Genomic DNA, 16,325 nt, shown 5'->3' with positions numbered 1-16,325 from the left:
CATCACTATAAATTGGTCTAATATATTATGTGGGAATTTATACATATGTGAGTTTTGTGGGTTTTGAGATATTGATGTTTGTTAATTGAATAGAAGATAGAGATTAGAAATGAAAATGGATTTGATTTGAATTTAGAAAAGGTTATGATTTTGGGTGGTTTAATCTCTATGGTCTGCTTTTGAGATAGATATAGATGTCAGATATGAGAGTGGAATATCTACGTGGAAATATTGATATTTTGAATAAATGATGTGTAATATCCATGTAATTATTAAATAAGTTTAAGAAAATAAATATCTGTTTTAAATATATTTTTGACTGGGTACTTGTACAGAACCCTACAAAAATGTTTTAGCCGTTTTTCTTCCCCATAATAAAACTTTTTTTTGTTTGAGCCCCATAAAAGATTTCAGTGACAAGTTGAAAGACTTTTCAAGTAATTAACTTTATACTTAAATATAGGCCCAAATGCATGCCTATTACATTCTATAAATGACACATATATATCACTCATTATCTTTATTAATTTACACCTTTAGTTATGTCACATGTCAACCCTCAATTTTTAAGCACATCTTTAAGGCTATTATTTAGACATATCAATCATTTTCCTTTACTATATATACAATATAAAAGGTAAAATTTTTGTTGGAAAAGCTGCTTGTTGCTCATGCCCATTTATCATTTCTTTTTAAAAAGAAAAAGAAGTTGAATTGGGAACGGGTCAGCTTAACAAACTTTAGTTAATCGACTACGGAACTAATTGAGCGATTGAGTAATGGTTCACTGGTTCAATCCAGTTTTTAAAACATAGGTGTGAAAGATAGGGACCTCCGACTGTTTTAGTGCTACGGTGCTAGATGTTTAGGGTTTAATTTATTATTTGAGTCTATTATTGCTAACATTTGGATTTCATGTGAGATTCAGCCATTAGCGGTGTTGTAAACTGAAAACTTGTATCTTATCTCATTCTAGAGCGACATTTTAAAATACAATGTAGATATAAAATTTAATTTATAAAAAAAAAAATAAAATTGGCATTTACCATTCACTTTATAATTGAATTGTTATCTTTTACACGTATGGCTTCAATCTCACAAAAGTCAAAAAGGCTTCAATTGATGCCTCTAAATGAATTCTCTTTCTTTGAAAAAAAAAAGTGAAAATAACCGATGATTGCATGGAGATTTACCGTCTAGCTTATTCTTATTCATTATGCCAGAAAAGGATTAATAATCGATTTTCAATAGATTAAATGACACGTCATTTTGTAAAGTTTTTTACTTGGGCTTTGGCACCTCGCTGCGCTACAAAAGCATTTCTTTTCTTAACGATAAATTTAGGCTTAGCGTCATGCCTCTTCATATACTCAACTTCAATTTCAGAGAAAACCATACTGGGAAAACCACTGTCTCTATTCCTAATAGTATTTTACTCACACCAAAATTTGAACCCAAGACCTCTCAGTCTCAGGCTACAAAAGCATTTCTTAGATCTTTATTCATAACCCTTTCAAACTTCCAAATTAATAGTCAACAATTCTAGTACAATTAAGTTTACAAACATACCAATAAGTAAATAATGTATTATAGTTTAGATTTGCTAAACGCATCCTCAGGGCGGCAGTTTAGATGCATTAAATAGTTGTACACTTACCATAAAATTTATGGGGTGTCTTTTTGATAGAAAAGATACAAATTTCTTATTCACGTTAAATACAACTTTAAGGGCCACGTTTTTTGGTTTAGCGGCATGCCTCTTCATATACCCAACTTCAATTCCAGAGGAAACCATACTGAGAAAACCACTGTCTCTATTCCTAGGAGTATTTTGCTCATACCAGAATTTGAACCCAAGACCTCTCAGTCTCAGGCTACAAAAGCATTTCTTAGATATTATTCATAACCCTTTCAAACTTCCAAATTAATAGTCAACAATTATAGTACAATTAAGTTTACAAACATACCCATAAGTAAATAATGTATTATAGTTTAGAGCTTTGCTAAACGCAGCCTCAGGGCTGCAGTTTAGATGCATTAAATAGTTGTACACTTACCATAAAATTTATGGGGTGTCTTTTTGATATACAAATTTCTTATTCACGTTAAATACAACCTTAAGGGCCACGTTTTTTTGTTGATCTAAACATTTTTTAATCGTCTAACATCAAATATTCAGGTAGGGCAAATAACGGAACGGGCGAGGGGTCTCGATGATATTAAAACTATTTAGGTAGGTTGGCTCAATTGTATTTTAAAGTATTTGAACCTAAAACCTGTTATAACTTGTAACGATATTTCAAAACATGTGACCATCAACCCATCTTGATGATAGTTAAAGAAAAAATAAACCTCAAGATAATGAACCCTCAAAATGTTAACTTAACATCATATGTTATAAAATGAAAAAATAATAATATGCGGCCACACCAACGAGACTTAACATACAAAGACACCGACAATCATTGGACATGAAGCTACATCACTAATTCATTTAACGAAACATCACAATTTTACAAACTTTATTAATTACAGGCCAAAGCAGGTCTTAATTTCTTTGCTTCTTTTTTAAGCACCAATGGTAAATAAAAATAAAAAAACTCAAAAGTTAAAGATAATAAAGAAATGATCGTGACATCGCACTTACCAGGTTCCAACAATCAACTACTTAAAGTAATATAATGTTTGCTTTTACTAGATAAGACATTCGACATGTGAATGGTTGTTACATGTTATCGAAAAAACTGGAAATCCGACATAATCAAGTCGGGTTTCGTGCCGATTATTAACCGAGTTATAACAAGCATGAACCCATTTACCTTTATATATGTTTATCATTTCCCTAACAAAAAAAAGATATATTGAAATTTTCTTGAGCAACATAGTGTCACTTCGGGGGGTTAATTGGAATAGAATAATGGCAAAGGGGTCTTGGGTTGGGTAATCTTCATCAAAAAAAACCTTTCTCTTTCTTTCAAAGTGGTGGTGGCGTCTCCGTAAGAAACCCTGCAGTTTGTGGGGACGAGTTATCACCTCGATTCATACCTCAAAAAGAAATTGGCCACCTATGCCAGTTAAGTGCGATCTGGTGGGAGTTTGGAAGGCGTTTGCCAACCTAAACTCTCACCTTAATACTTTTAATATTTCCTTGAAAAGATTGTTCACAGGACAGGTAGGGAATGGAGTCTCTATTCGATTTTGGATTGACATCTAGATCGGCGAAGCCCCTCTTTGTGAAGCATATCCGGATCTATTTCGACTTGAGAAAAACAAAAGTGCAACTATCAGCGAAAGATGTATTGGTCGTGGCAGATTTTCGCCTTGGGAATGGTCCTGGTCGCGAGCTCCCTCATCAACAAGTGAACTTCAACAATTGGAAAATCTGCTCAATCGAATTTCAAGGACAACTCTGACAGATTCAAACGACTCATGGCGATGGGAGCATGATAACTCCGGTCAATTCACCACCAAATCAATGAGATCTCTCCTTCAACGTGTTGAATGTGGACCAAAATTTTGGACCTTTCCATGGAACCCGCTAGCTCCCTATAAGGTCAATTTCCTTGGTTGGAGACTTGAGATGAATAGAGCTCCAACAATTGACCTTCTCCTGAAGAGAAACGTCTCGCTTAACACAACCACTTGTCCTTTCTGCAAACAGGTTGATGAAACCGCCGAGCACCTATTCTTGCATTGCAACTTTGCAAACATAATTTGGAGCCATATTCTCTCTTGGTGCAAATTACCCCTCAACAACCCCTCTAGCTTCAAGGAACTTTTCGAACTGCACAAGCAACTCCACTACAGCTCTACAAAGAGTAACATGGTTAATTTAGTCATCCTGGCTTACTGTTGGACTATATGGAAATGCCGCAATGAGTACATTTTCTCCGGTAGAAACCCCTCAATTCACTATGCTGTCAAAGAAATCAAGGATACAAGCTTCTCATGGATAACAAATAGATCAATAAAAATACAAATAGATTGGCCGAGATGATGTAGTTTTAATTTCTAATATGTTGTACCTATCTTTGCTATCCCTGTACGTTTTTATACTAGCTACTCGCTAGTCTTTCTAATGAATCAGTTTTTGAATGTTCAAAAAAAAAACATAGTGTCACTTGTAATAACTACTTCATCTATATCTATATCTATACTATATTATAAAGCAAATAGGGTTTCAACTTTCAATTTCAACAATGTACACATGATAATACATAATGTACCATACATCAATGCCTACAACTTTCTCTCTTCTCCATAAATCATTTTATTCTTCTAATTCTTTCAAAATCTTTTATTTCAAAAACCGTACATCGATAAATTATAAAAATCATATGGGTGTTCTTAAAATTTCATGCTCTTTATTAGGAATTTTTAAAAATATGGTCCTTTAAATAGACTAAAACAAAATAGGTTACCCTTAATAAGAAATTTTTTTAATTAGATTACTTTTTTATAGATTTTTCAAGTAACTCGAAACGTGATTCGACTCGTAAGAGTAAGGACTTTTTAAATACTACTTAATATAATATATTTTATATATGTGACGTCTTTAGAAGCAAAATATAAGTTCATTATCTAAATAGATTTAACAAAATATTACGTATCAAATAGTTTCGAGTCATAAACTTTGAATTTATCTCCAAATTCGCAATAAAAAGATCAAAATTTACATTGATAGCACACAAAATAATGTAGCAAACTAAATATAATATAAGGTAATATATAACCATGGTATCAAGCTAAAATAATTATAAGTTTGTGACTCATGACTCGGTCCAAGTTTACACAACGACTTGTAAGAGTCTAAACAAAAACGAGTCATCTAGCGAGTCAAAGTTTTTTGTATAAACTGACTGTTTTTTGTATAAACTGACTCGACTTGTAACTCGTAAGAGTTTAACAAGTATGCGGCATATACGGGTGTAATGCATTAGCTAGTACTCTAGTAGCAAACTAGCAATCACGTGCATCGGAACGCGGCAAGCAAATAAAACCAAAAACGAAATGAAAATGTTTTATTTTCCCTGACAATTTACTTACCTACCGACCCATGAGGGAAGCATATAATATGGTGTTACACTTTACATTCTTTAATCTTTATTTACATGTTCAATATACAGCTATATATCTATAACTTAATTTATAAATAAATTACGAGTATAATGTAATACATTTTCCTTCTAATTTGTTCAGAAGTTTTTTGTTTCTAGTTTCATCCTGTGTACAAACAATCATGGACTCATTCTTTTCTTCCAGATATTCAGGATTCAATATTGACCATGTTAGCTAGTTATACTTAATACTTATGATGACATGGCAAAAACAAAGAAATAACTATTGGTGGATATATTGCAAAAAAAAAATAAAAATCATCAGTTAAAATGTATATAAAACACTCTATGTACCACAAACTAAACCACTAACTTTAATTAATATCACCACAAGGGCACAAGATAGTATTATACTCTAGAACTTCTCATAAAAAGCTACATTTAAAAAAGTTAATAAAGCAAAACAAAACATCCTCACTTTACTTGGCATGTCAATATATATAAAAGAAAAAAAAAGAAAAGTTTATTATATATATATATATGTATGTATTTGATAGATGTATGTTTGTTCCAATAAGAAGAGTGACAAAAGCATCATTTTGTTGTTCACCAAATATGTTTTGCTTTCAAAAGATGCATTCCTCCTCATCAATCACCACTATTATCTTTTCTCTGTTGTTTATCCTTTGCTTCAATGGCCCAACAATGGCTGATCTTTCACAGGATAATAGTATCCAAACATCCTTCCAACTTCCTTCTCCTTTACCCGAATGGCCTTCAGGTACCGACCTCTCACTCTCACTCTCACTGTACGTATGGGTAAACATGTATGGGTAAACCAAATGGTTAATTCATTGACACATCTCATAAATTTTATTATGTTGGTATGTAACATATTGTAAGAAATGAAGTATATATATTTATGATCGATTAGCTTAGATTTTTTTGAATAGTTATTTGATTCCTAAGATATCAAACATATCATGTTACATTTCCTTTTAACTCTATTAGCTACTTATAATTTGTTAAATTATAATATGATCACCATTATTACGAAGTACTAATAAACACACTAAAATACCGCCTGTTGTACTATTATGGTTGATTGTGTTAATTAATGGTCACTTTCTGGTTTTTAATTAGGTAAAGGTTTTGGAAGTGGCACCATAGATCTAGGAGGATTACAAGTGAGTCAAGTAACAACATTTAACAAAACTTGGGCCACAAATGAAGGAGGACCAGATAATCTAGGGGCAACATTTTATGACCCGGTTGCAATCCCACAAGGTTTTTCCAGTTTAGGGTCTTATGCACAACCAAACAATGTCCCCTTTTTCGGCCATATTCTTGTAGGAAAAGATGTATCGAATGACTCTTCAAAACCAGCCCTCAAATCACCAATTGATTACACTCTTGCGTGGAGCAGCGAGTCTTTAGATGTCAAGAAAGACGGCGAGGGTTACGTTTGGGTCCCAATAGCACCAGAAGGTTACACGGCCATTGGGTATGTGATTAGCAACTCTTCTATGAAGCCACCCCTTGATAAGGTCAGCTGTGTCCGTACAGACTTCACTGACACTTCAAACGTTACGCGCAATTTGGAAAAAGACAATGCCATGGATCTTAATGGGTTAAAAGTTGACGCTTCCATGGGTGGTTTTGTGGTTCGAAATCAAAGTGTGGGAAATTTAAAGGTTAATTTGTCAAATTCTATGCCGAATTTGAACCAGGTTAAAGCATTAATTCAAGCGTATTCTCCGGTAATTTATTTTCATCCCGATGAACCATACCTTCCGTCTTCGGTGGATTGGTTTTTTCAAAATGGTGCATTAGTTTATCACAAAGGGGCAGAGTCCAAACCAAACCCAATTGACAAAACTGGCTCCAACCTTCCTCAAGGCGGCTCGAATGATGACACATATTGGCTAGACCTTCCGGTAGATGGTTCAAACAAAGATAGAGTCAAGAAAGGGGATTTACAAGATGCTTGTGCTTATTTCCATGTGAAACCTATTTCTGGAGGACTATTTACTGACATTGCCATTTGGGTTTTCTACCCTTTTAATGGCGGAGCAAGGGCAAAAGTGGAATTCTTGAATCTGTCCTTAGGAAAGGTTGGAGAACATGTGGGTGATTGGGAACATGTCACGTTAAGAATCAGTAATATTAATGGAGAGTTAAAAGGGGTCTTTTTTTCACAACATAATTGTGGAAAATGGGTGAGCGCTTCGGCTCTAGAGTACCACACGGGCAACAAACCAGTCGTTTACGCGTCGTTACATGGCCACGCATCATACCCGAAACCAGGTTGTGTTTTGCTTGGTTCGGGAGGGATGGATATTGGTATTAGGGACGACACGGCCAAAAGTGATAAGATGATGGATACGGGCGTAAGGTCGGTGGTGGTGGCAACCGAGTATTTGCCAGGGGTGGTGGTTGAACCACCGTGGTTGAATTATCAAAGAAAATGGGGTCCCAAAATTGATTATGATGTTGATAAAGAATTAAATAAAGTGAAAAAAGTGATGATTGGGAAATTAAAGAAAGCGTTTGAGCGATTTGTGGAGAGTGTACCAAGTGAAATATTGGGTGAAGATGGACCAACAGGCCCAAAAGTGAAAACTAGTTGGAGTGGGGATGAGGCTGTTTGATTTGATTAGAGTTGTTTAAGTTTGAAAGTGGTTGATCAAACCTTAATTAATGGTACAGCTAGCTTTCAACAATTTATGGTTTCTCAATACTTTTTTTTTTTAAATCTTATGGTTTAGCTTCTGCTTTTTTTATTTTCCACTTCATGTGTGTAATAGTCATTTAGTTAATAGTCTTATTAACTACATAAAAATTTATGTTAGAGGTTATAAAATAGGCTTTCGAATCAAGTTGAAATGAGTAGAAACGATTTTTATTTGAATACAATACCCGTTAAGATGAGCGGGATTATGCCTGATTTGCGAAAATATCCAACTTTGGTAAATTCTAGATTTTGTTCACTCGTGCATTGCAATAGATTCACACGAGCACATTAAGTCGGATTTATTTATAGGGATTAATCACGGGAAGATCAACGTACTTTTCCATTTGTACACGGTTGCCCATTGTACTTTTTTATTGATGAGGTTTACCCACATACTTTTCTTTTTTGTACACGGTTGACCAATATTACTGACTATCACAGGTAAACCGGTCAACTTTGGGTCAACCGTGTACAAAAAAAAAGTATGTGGGTAAACCTCATCAATAAAAAAGTATAATGGGCAACTGTGTATAAATGGGAAAGTACGTTGGTCTTCCCGTGATTAATTCATTCTATATAATGTTTTGCTCTTGGCTAAAGTACCAAAGCGTATGAATTAAACGGAAAGAAATGCTTTATTCCTGTAATCCAAGTTTAAATGGAACCAAATTCACTTCGAGTTATTGTATGATTTAGTTTGGACCCATTTAACATCTTAAACCACATTAATACAAGCGTAAAGTCAGTATTGATACTTTCAGTTTTACCCAAAAAAATTTATGGATCTTTAGAGATGACAAGTCATTCAATATTCCCTTTCAAATACTTAGGGCGTACCAAACCCACTACGTACCACACCACTGGGTGACTCGCCTGAATGCTCAGTCTTTGGTCAACATATCTTTGTCTAAGGTACTGTAAAACTTCAACATTATACGGGGAGGTTTTTCTGATATTATATCCCGAAGGAATTTTCGAAAAAAATTACACGAATATAACAAAATTATCGTTATTTTATGAGAAATTATAACTAGAAATACACACTCTTCTTTTTGTTGTTTATAATATTCCTCGTATTAACATATTGGACGAAAAATTACAGCTCTACGTATTTTGTATTATGTCGTTAAAATTGTAATCCCATCGTAAATCCATTTCATAAGACTGTTAAGTTTTTTTTTCCGAATATTCAGTCGGCATACAACATCGGGGAAACCTCACCATATAATGGTTAAGCCTTGCATGTATCCTAAACAACGAGTCGATGACCATGGGCCATTACAAGTATTCAGAGGAAAAAAACCCCATGGTTTTGTCATCCCTAAAGATCAAACTCAAGACCTTGATTAAATCGAGAGTACCTCTGACCAATTGGACTGACCTTCATTGGCAGATCGTTACAGAAGGCACGACGTTAAATTGGAGGTAAAACCTCGCCTGCTCATACTTGAACTCTGATATCTCAGGATTCAAGCATCATTGCAGACTTCGGAATGGGTTTTAACCCATTGGCTCATTTAGGCTTTTAGATTTATAAGTTTAGGTGTTTACAAAAATTAATACGAGCATTTGAGGTTATTAAATAAAGGAAAATAACTACAACCTTAACCCTATGTTCTTGAATTTTTTTTAAAAGAGAAAGGAAGAGAATATGAATGATTTATAAAATATTTGTGTTTTTGAGTTTTATTAAAAAGAAGAAGAGAAAAGTAAGGAAAAGAGTTGGAAGGAGAATTCAATATATTTTGGTTACAATTTTTTTTTTCACTCCTTCTTTTCCATTCACCTCTATTCTCTTCTTTCCCCTTCCTTTAAAAATGAACTCGAGAACACAGGGTAAGGGTTGTTCGTGTATAAAAAATTAAACTTTTGATTTTCTTAAGTTTATTATAACGTTCCTGATATAAAATGTGCAACTATTTTTTCAATGTTGTTAACATCTTAAAATATATTCAGGTTTAATTTTCCGTGGAAAGTAATTTTGTATTAATATCAGGAAGTTCGAAACAAATCTTTTGTATAGTCTAAAATCCTTTTCACATGTGTTCGATAATTTAAGTATATTATATCATTTCTAATACTAGGTTAGATTGTTGTAAGTTATAACTTCTCGTATAAATATGAACGTATCTTTCATCTAAATTTGGTCATTATTATTTCCACTTAAAAAAGTCAACCAACAACTTACCACTTTTCTTAAAATCTTCAGTAATTCACACAACGGGTCCATATGATTTGCATGAAATCCTTTCTATTTCGAAACAATTACATCGATCATTGGTTTTATAGAGAGTCAAAAACTGGGTAGTCGTTAATTCATGTTCGTTAAAAGTAGGTCCTACTCATTTCACGTGAGAACATATTTTTTTTTACGGTATACTTTTTATTAGTTAATTACGTAGATAGTCCTTGTAGTTGGAAACATCTTTGTAACCTCTTGTTTTCTTTGTCTAGATTTTCATCTTCAACAATTAACAACTTCAATTTTATAAATTCCATCTTTTATATTCTTTTTCATTTTCATATATCTGTCATCATTTTAATTCGTGCAAATGAGATGGATCGAAGGCGTAAATTATCCTAAAATTTTGTATATAAAACGATAGTTCTCAACTCGTAACTTTTGACTCGACTCGAAAACATAATTTTTTGACTCGTGACTCCAAACGTGAGTCGACTCGTAAAAGTCATGACATTTCTAAGTACTACATAGTATAGTATAATTATATATATGTGTCGTCTGTAGAAGTATATTTAGTTTGTTATCTTAATAAATTTACCAAGATATTACTTATTCAATAGTTTTTGAGGCATAAACTTACAATTTATTTCTAAATTCACAATAAAATAATCAAAACTACATAGATAACACCCAAAATAATGTAACAAATTAAGTATAATATATAATATAACCATAGTATCAAATTAGAATAATTATAAGTTTGCAACTCGTAACTCGGTTCAAGTTTACATAGCGACTCGTAAGAGTCTGGACAAAAACGAAACACTTAACGAGTTGACTCGTTTTCGGTATAAATTGACTCGACTCGTAAGAGTTTAACATGAATTTAAAAAAAGTTAAATTAAATAATGCATCATTTTTAATTATAAGATTATAGATTTCATATCTGTACAAAAATATCTACACTACGTAAACACATGCATTCCACTTGCACGTAGCCCAAACTTGCACTAAACGTAAGGTGTATAGTGTGAACTACGTACCATATATATTATTTTATGTTTTATTATTTTTGTTAATTAAATCAAATAGGAACAAAATATATACTACATAAATACATAATACACATACAATTTCCTTACAAAACAAAAAACAACAAACAAACAACATAATGGCAGGTAATTCAATACACTCATTAAAACAAACTGATAAAATCATGTAAAGATCTGGTAATTAGTTGGAATAGATTACGTTTATAAATCCACGAGAGAAAACAAATATATATTACAGTTTCTAAAATGAAAATACTATATATTTCAAATTTTGGTTGGTTTAGAGAGGTGCAACTTTCTAAAATCATGAAACACTTAAAATAAGTATACAATTTAGTACTCGTAATTATATAGACAAAAAGTTAACTATATGAAATATTTAAGTAAAGATTCACCAGAATACCAATGCAAAATGTAGGCTAAACCTAGCTACCTAACACTTTTATTAAATAACCAATAAATAGAAATAAAATTACTCGTAATCTAAGAAAGAATCATGCAAGATTTTCAACTTCAATAGAAATTAAATAAAATAACATAACAAAATAAATGGCATGCACCTTGTGTATAAATAGACATCGAAATTTGTTGGTTTTTCATAGCCGATCGACTTGTGTCATTGCAAAAACATGAATTCCTCAATCACCATTGTTCTCTTTTCTGTATTGTTCATCTTCTATTTCAATGGAGCGACGACAATGGCTGATGATACTATCTTTACTACCTACAAAGTTCCTTCTTCTCTGCCCAAATGGCCACAAGGTATATATTTCTCTACATATTACATATCTTTTATTGATATACTCTGTATGTACACTTGTTGAAATACATTTTCACACTAATTAAAAACGTAAAAAGTTACTCGTATATGCGTTGCATTAAAAGTGATCAAGCAATGACAAATTGTTTGTGGGCATGATCAAATTCTAGTCATATTCAAGATTTTCACCCTTCCAAATGTACAGTAATGAAAGATTAACATCTCATACTTTTAAAACTGTATGCTATATATTATTTTTTAGTAAAGCGAACATGTTTATACTACTATTTGTTGTTGCAATATATTTCCCTTTTTCTCTATAACTCAATTTATATTGTACATTTTTATATATTGTATTCCGTCCCATTTTAATTGTTCTTTTTTGACCGATCAAGTATTTTTTTACGTACCGACTTTGACTATAAATATTTTTGTTTGTGTTATATATTCGTTTTTGAAAGTTATATCAATGAAAACTACATTTAAAACTCAAATTCATAATAAACAAAAATATTTACGGTCTCTTTTAAGAAAAAGACTAAAAAAAATCAAATTATGACACTTAATATAGAACGGAGAGGGTATTCCATATAATATTACTTACTTTAGCTGGATCCTCTTATTACTTATCTATGTTTTAATGATTATTAAATCAAATAATCTGTTTATATATATGGCGACTTTACACAACTGCTATATAGTCGATTAAATACTAGATCGTGTTGTTCGAACTATATATATATGCATCCACACACCACCTCATAATGTGAATATTTCAACTATCTATATATACCCGAAACATATATATACATCCACACAAATCGCGTCTTGTATACTACATATATATGGCTCATATACATACAACTCGATCTATATATATTGTAAGATCATGATCACTTTTTGTTATAGGTGGAGGGTTCGCAAGCGGAAGAATAGATATGGGGGGATTATTAGTGAGCCAAGTGACAACATTCAAAAAGATATGGTCAACTAAACAAGGCGGGCCCGATAATCTCGGGACAACATTTTATGAGCCTAGTGATATCCCTCAAGGGTTTTCAAGTTTTGGCTCTTATGCTCATCCAAACAATATTCCGTTTTCTGGTCACATTCTTGTTGGGAAAGACGTATCAAATAACCATTTGAAGCCTGCTCTCAAGTCACCTATTGACTACATTCTTAGATGGAGCAGTCATTCTTTAAATGTCACGAAAGATGGTGAAGGCTATGTTTGGCTTCCAAATGCACCGGCTGGCTACAAGGCTATCGGGTATGTCATCACTAGCTCGTCAGAGAAGCCGCCGCTTGATAGAGTGAGTTGTGTCCGTGAAGACCTCACAGACACTATGACGAACCCGACGAATGCTGATGTAAAAACGATTACTTTTGAAGACATAAACGTTCATGATCTAGGCGGGTTGAATGTTTACCATTCCAAGGGTGGTTTTGCTCTACAAAATGAACGTTTAGCAAAATTGTCGGGTGATGCAATGAGTTCCATGCCTAACTTGACCCAAATTGAAGCATTGATCAAATCTTACGCCCCGATTGTTTATTTCCATCCTGACGAGAAATACTTCCCCTCTGCCGTTCATTGGTTTTTCAATAATGGTGCATTGCTGTACAAAACCGAATGGCTTATGCCGATCCCAATTGAAAACAGTGGGTCAAACCTTCCGCAAGGTGAAACAGACGATGGGAGATATTGGATTGGACTTCCAAAAGACGAAGCAACCAAAGAGAGAATCAAGGCAGGAGATTTACAAGATGCCAATGCTTATTTCCACGTTAAGCCGGTTGATGGAGGACTATCTACCGACATTGTCATTTGGCTGTTTTACCCATTTAACGGTCCATCAAGGGCACAGGTGATGTCTCAATCTTTCATATTAGGACCGTTGGGAGAACACGTAGGTGATTGGGAGCATGTAACCTTAAGGATCAGCAATGTCAACGGCGAGTTGAGCAGTATCTACTTTGCAACACATAGCTGGGGTGAGTGGGTTAGTCCATCCGGGCTGGATTGGACCCCTGATCATAAACCAATTGTTTACTCTGCATTATTTGGGCACGGGTCATACTCCAAACCTGGGACTGTTTTACGTGGGTTCAAAGGGACGTCACATGTGATTGGCCTCAGAGACGACATGTCTCAAAGTTCTAAGTCAATGGACACAGGTGCTAGGGCGGTGGTGGTGGCGGCAGAGTATCTGGCAGACGCGGTGGTTGAACCACCGTGGTTGAATTATATGAGGAAATGGGGTCCTAAAATCCAATACGGTGTTGCTGAAGAACTGCAGAAAATAAAGGAGGGTCTGATATGGTTTTTAAGAAAACCATTTCAGAAACTAATTGAGAAGCTACCAAAAGAATTCTTGGGTGCAGATGGACCAACGGGGCCTAAAGCTAAAAGCAGTTGGGCTGGGAATGAAGAGCTTATAGTATTTCAAGCAAGGGATGAGGCTATATAATTTTAGAGTGGATGATCAAACCTTAACGGTACATCCATGTTTAGTTCAGAATGTATTGGATTTTAGAATATTACTTCGTATTTAACAGAATTATTACTTATAATTCTAATAATAATCGTTTCGTTCTTTATATTTTTCTTTGTTCTTATTATGTTGGCCATTAAATTAGTCTATTGATGAGATTAAAAGGATATTTGTTTACGAACAATATAATATAAGTAGGCGATTTTGGTCTACATTTTTTAAATTTTTAGATCATTTGAAATGTTTGACTACTTTTAATTCTAACTGGTTTTATCTTAGTTAACTTATATGATATTTTAATAAACTTACAATTTGATGCAAATCGATTAGTGATTTATCAATGTCCAAATCGACAAATTCACCTTCAAAGCAAGTGATCAGAACCAAATTTGTTTGCTGTTATGTGAGAATGCAAATAAAAAGGAAAATTTCTGAACCCTGTAATGACCCTCTTTATTAGTAGCCTAGCTAGTATGTTCAAGATGTGTTAGTTAATACTCCGGATATCTATTAAAAACAAAGGTCTTCATTTGCGTGCAAAGAATAGTATCGGGCTTATGGTTTTGGGCCTAACCAGCAACGGGCTTACAATTTGCATACAAAGAATTGTAAACGAGCTTATGGTTTTGGGTAGGCACAATAATGGGCTGATGGTTTTGGGCATGGCCGAAGCTGCTTAATCTTCTTTTATGGTCTGGTATTTCCTTTCGTTTCTGTTATTCCCATTATATATACTTATTACCAGAAAGAAAGTTTTCTATGTATTATAATACAACACGCAATAAACAAAATGTCTTCCGGAACAACATCCAAATGACATATCTTGTTAATATCATTGTTGGGTTTTTTAGGTGGATATATTTTTATTCCATTATATCTTTTAATTTTTTGCCTATATATAGTGTAATATAACTTACGACATTGTTTCACTTGTTTACATGGACGGGTACACTATGGGGAAGCGGGGTCAGCTTCCCCCACTCCAGTTTTAATAAAATGTAATTTTTTAGAATTTAAATGGTATACTTGTAATTTTTTTAAAAAATAAATAGAAAATACATACAAATATTATGTTTGTTGTCATAAACTTATTCTTCAGAAGTAATTGATCATCGAAACATTATTTTTGAGATAGATATCTCCATTGAGAGAATAAAAAACTTAAATTGTTTTAATTTTTAATAGAGATAATGAATAATGGGTAAAAAAGCTTTTTTTGTTTGGGTATAGAAATATGTAATAAATTAATAGTGTAAGTGTTTGTACAAAAATTATATTATAACAAATTATTATATACATTTATCACAACAAATTAATTATAATAATCATAATACTTATGTAGGGAAAATATATCTACAAGCTAATTATTTCATATAAAATATATTTTTCCGGTTTCTTGCATTATGGTTGAATATGTTTTCATTTAATAAGATCTTGTCCGACACGTGTGATCTTTATTTATTACTGTAAAAAACAGTATTTTTAAATATTAGTGTTACACCTGGTATGAAGACCAAATTCTTTTGAGAGTCCATTTTTCTATTTCTAAGTTAGTGCCTATTTTTTTTTACATTATCGGATACAACTCTTATAAGTATTACAAACAATTTTTAAAATTGCTTCATCTCTATATATTTTCTGGATCTGTCTCAGCTTGTTTAGGATATATATTATATTTGTTTTCATACATAACTAGTTAAACTACCCGGGCATTGCCCCGGAAGTAATAATGACATTGTTGGCTAACGTGATTTCCGCTTGGCTACTTCTTAAGCCACAATAACCCATATATTTTTAAGGTTAAGTTGTACAAATTAAATAATACACACATAAAGATGCGTACATTATAGATCATCAACATTATACGGTTTAAATAAGTTGTTTAAAAGCTTTGTAATATACTCCCTCCGTCCCATTTTAATTGTACAATTTTGACCGGTCAAGTCTTTTTCTTCCGACTTTGACCGTAAATATCTTTGTTTGTGTTATATATTAGTTGATGAAAGTTATATCAATAAAAAGTATATGTAAAACTCAATCAATTC

The 16,325-nt window shown here is 33.0% G+C and overlaps 2 protein-coding genes across 2 annotated transcripts; both read left to right on the top strand.

The window, feature by feature from the left end:
* The first annotated feature begins 5,643 nt into the window (after positions 1-5,643).
* Positions 5,644-7,936, top strand: LOC122593552. Its single transcript, XM_043765976.1, has 2 exons — positions 5,644-5,838; positions 6,201-7,936. Exons 1-2 carry the CDS (start codon positions 5,673-5,675, stop codon positions 7,706-7,708), a joined length of 1,674 nt encoding a protein of 557 aa, XP_043621911.1. The 5' UTR covers positions 5,644-5,672; the 3' UTR covers positions 7,709-7,936.
* A 4,787-nt stretch (positions 7,937-12,723) lies between these two features.
* On the top strand, positions 12,724-14,256 carry LOC122592191. Its single transcript, XM_043764391.1, has one exon. It carries the CDS (start codon positions 12,724-12,726, stop codon positions 14,254-14,256), a length of 1,533 nt encoding a protein of 510 aa, XP_043620326.1.
* Positions 14,257-16,325: the final 2,069 nt, after the last annotated feature.

Source organism: Erigeron canadensis, chromosome 3 (genome assembly GCF_010389155.1).
Source record: "Erigeron canadensis isolate Cc75 chromosome 3, C_canadensis_v1, whole genome shotgun sequence".
Classification (NCBI taxonomy): domain Eukaryota; kingdom Viridiplantae; phylum Streptophyta; class Magnoliopsida; order Asterales; family Asteraceae; genus Erigeron; species Erigeron canadensis.
The sequence above is the reverse complement of the archived record's forward strand: the minus strand, read 5'-3'. Positions and strand labels throughout refer to the sequence as shown.

Coding starts and splice junctions, on each gene's coding strand:
- LOC122592191 (XM_043764391.1), top strand. CDS start 12,724: ATGGGGGGATTATTAGTGAGCCAAGTGACAACATTCAAAAAGATATGG.
- LOC122593552 (XM_043765976.1), top strand. CDS start 5,673: ATGTTTTGCTTTCAAAAGATGCATTCCTCCTCATCAATCACCACTATT. Junction 5,839..6,200: donor TTTACCCGAATGGCCTTCAG/GTACCGACCTCT, acceptor GTTTTTAATTAG/GTAAAGGTTTTGGAAGTGGC.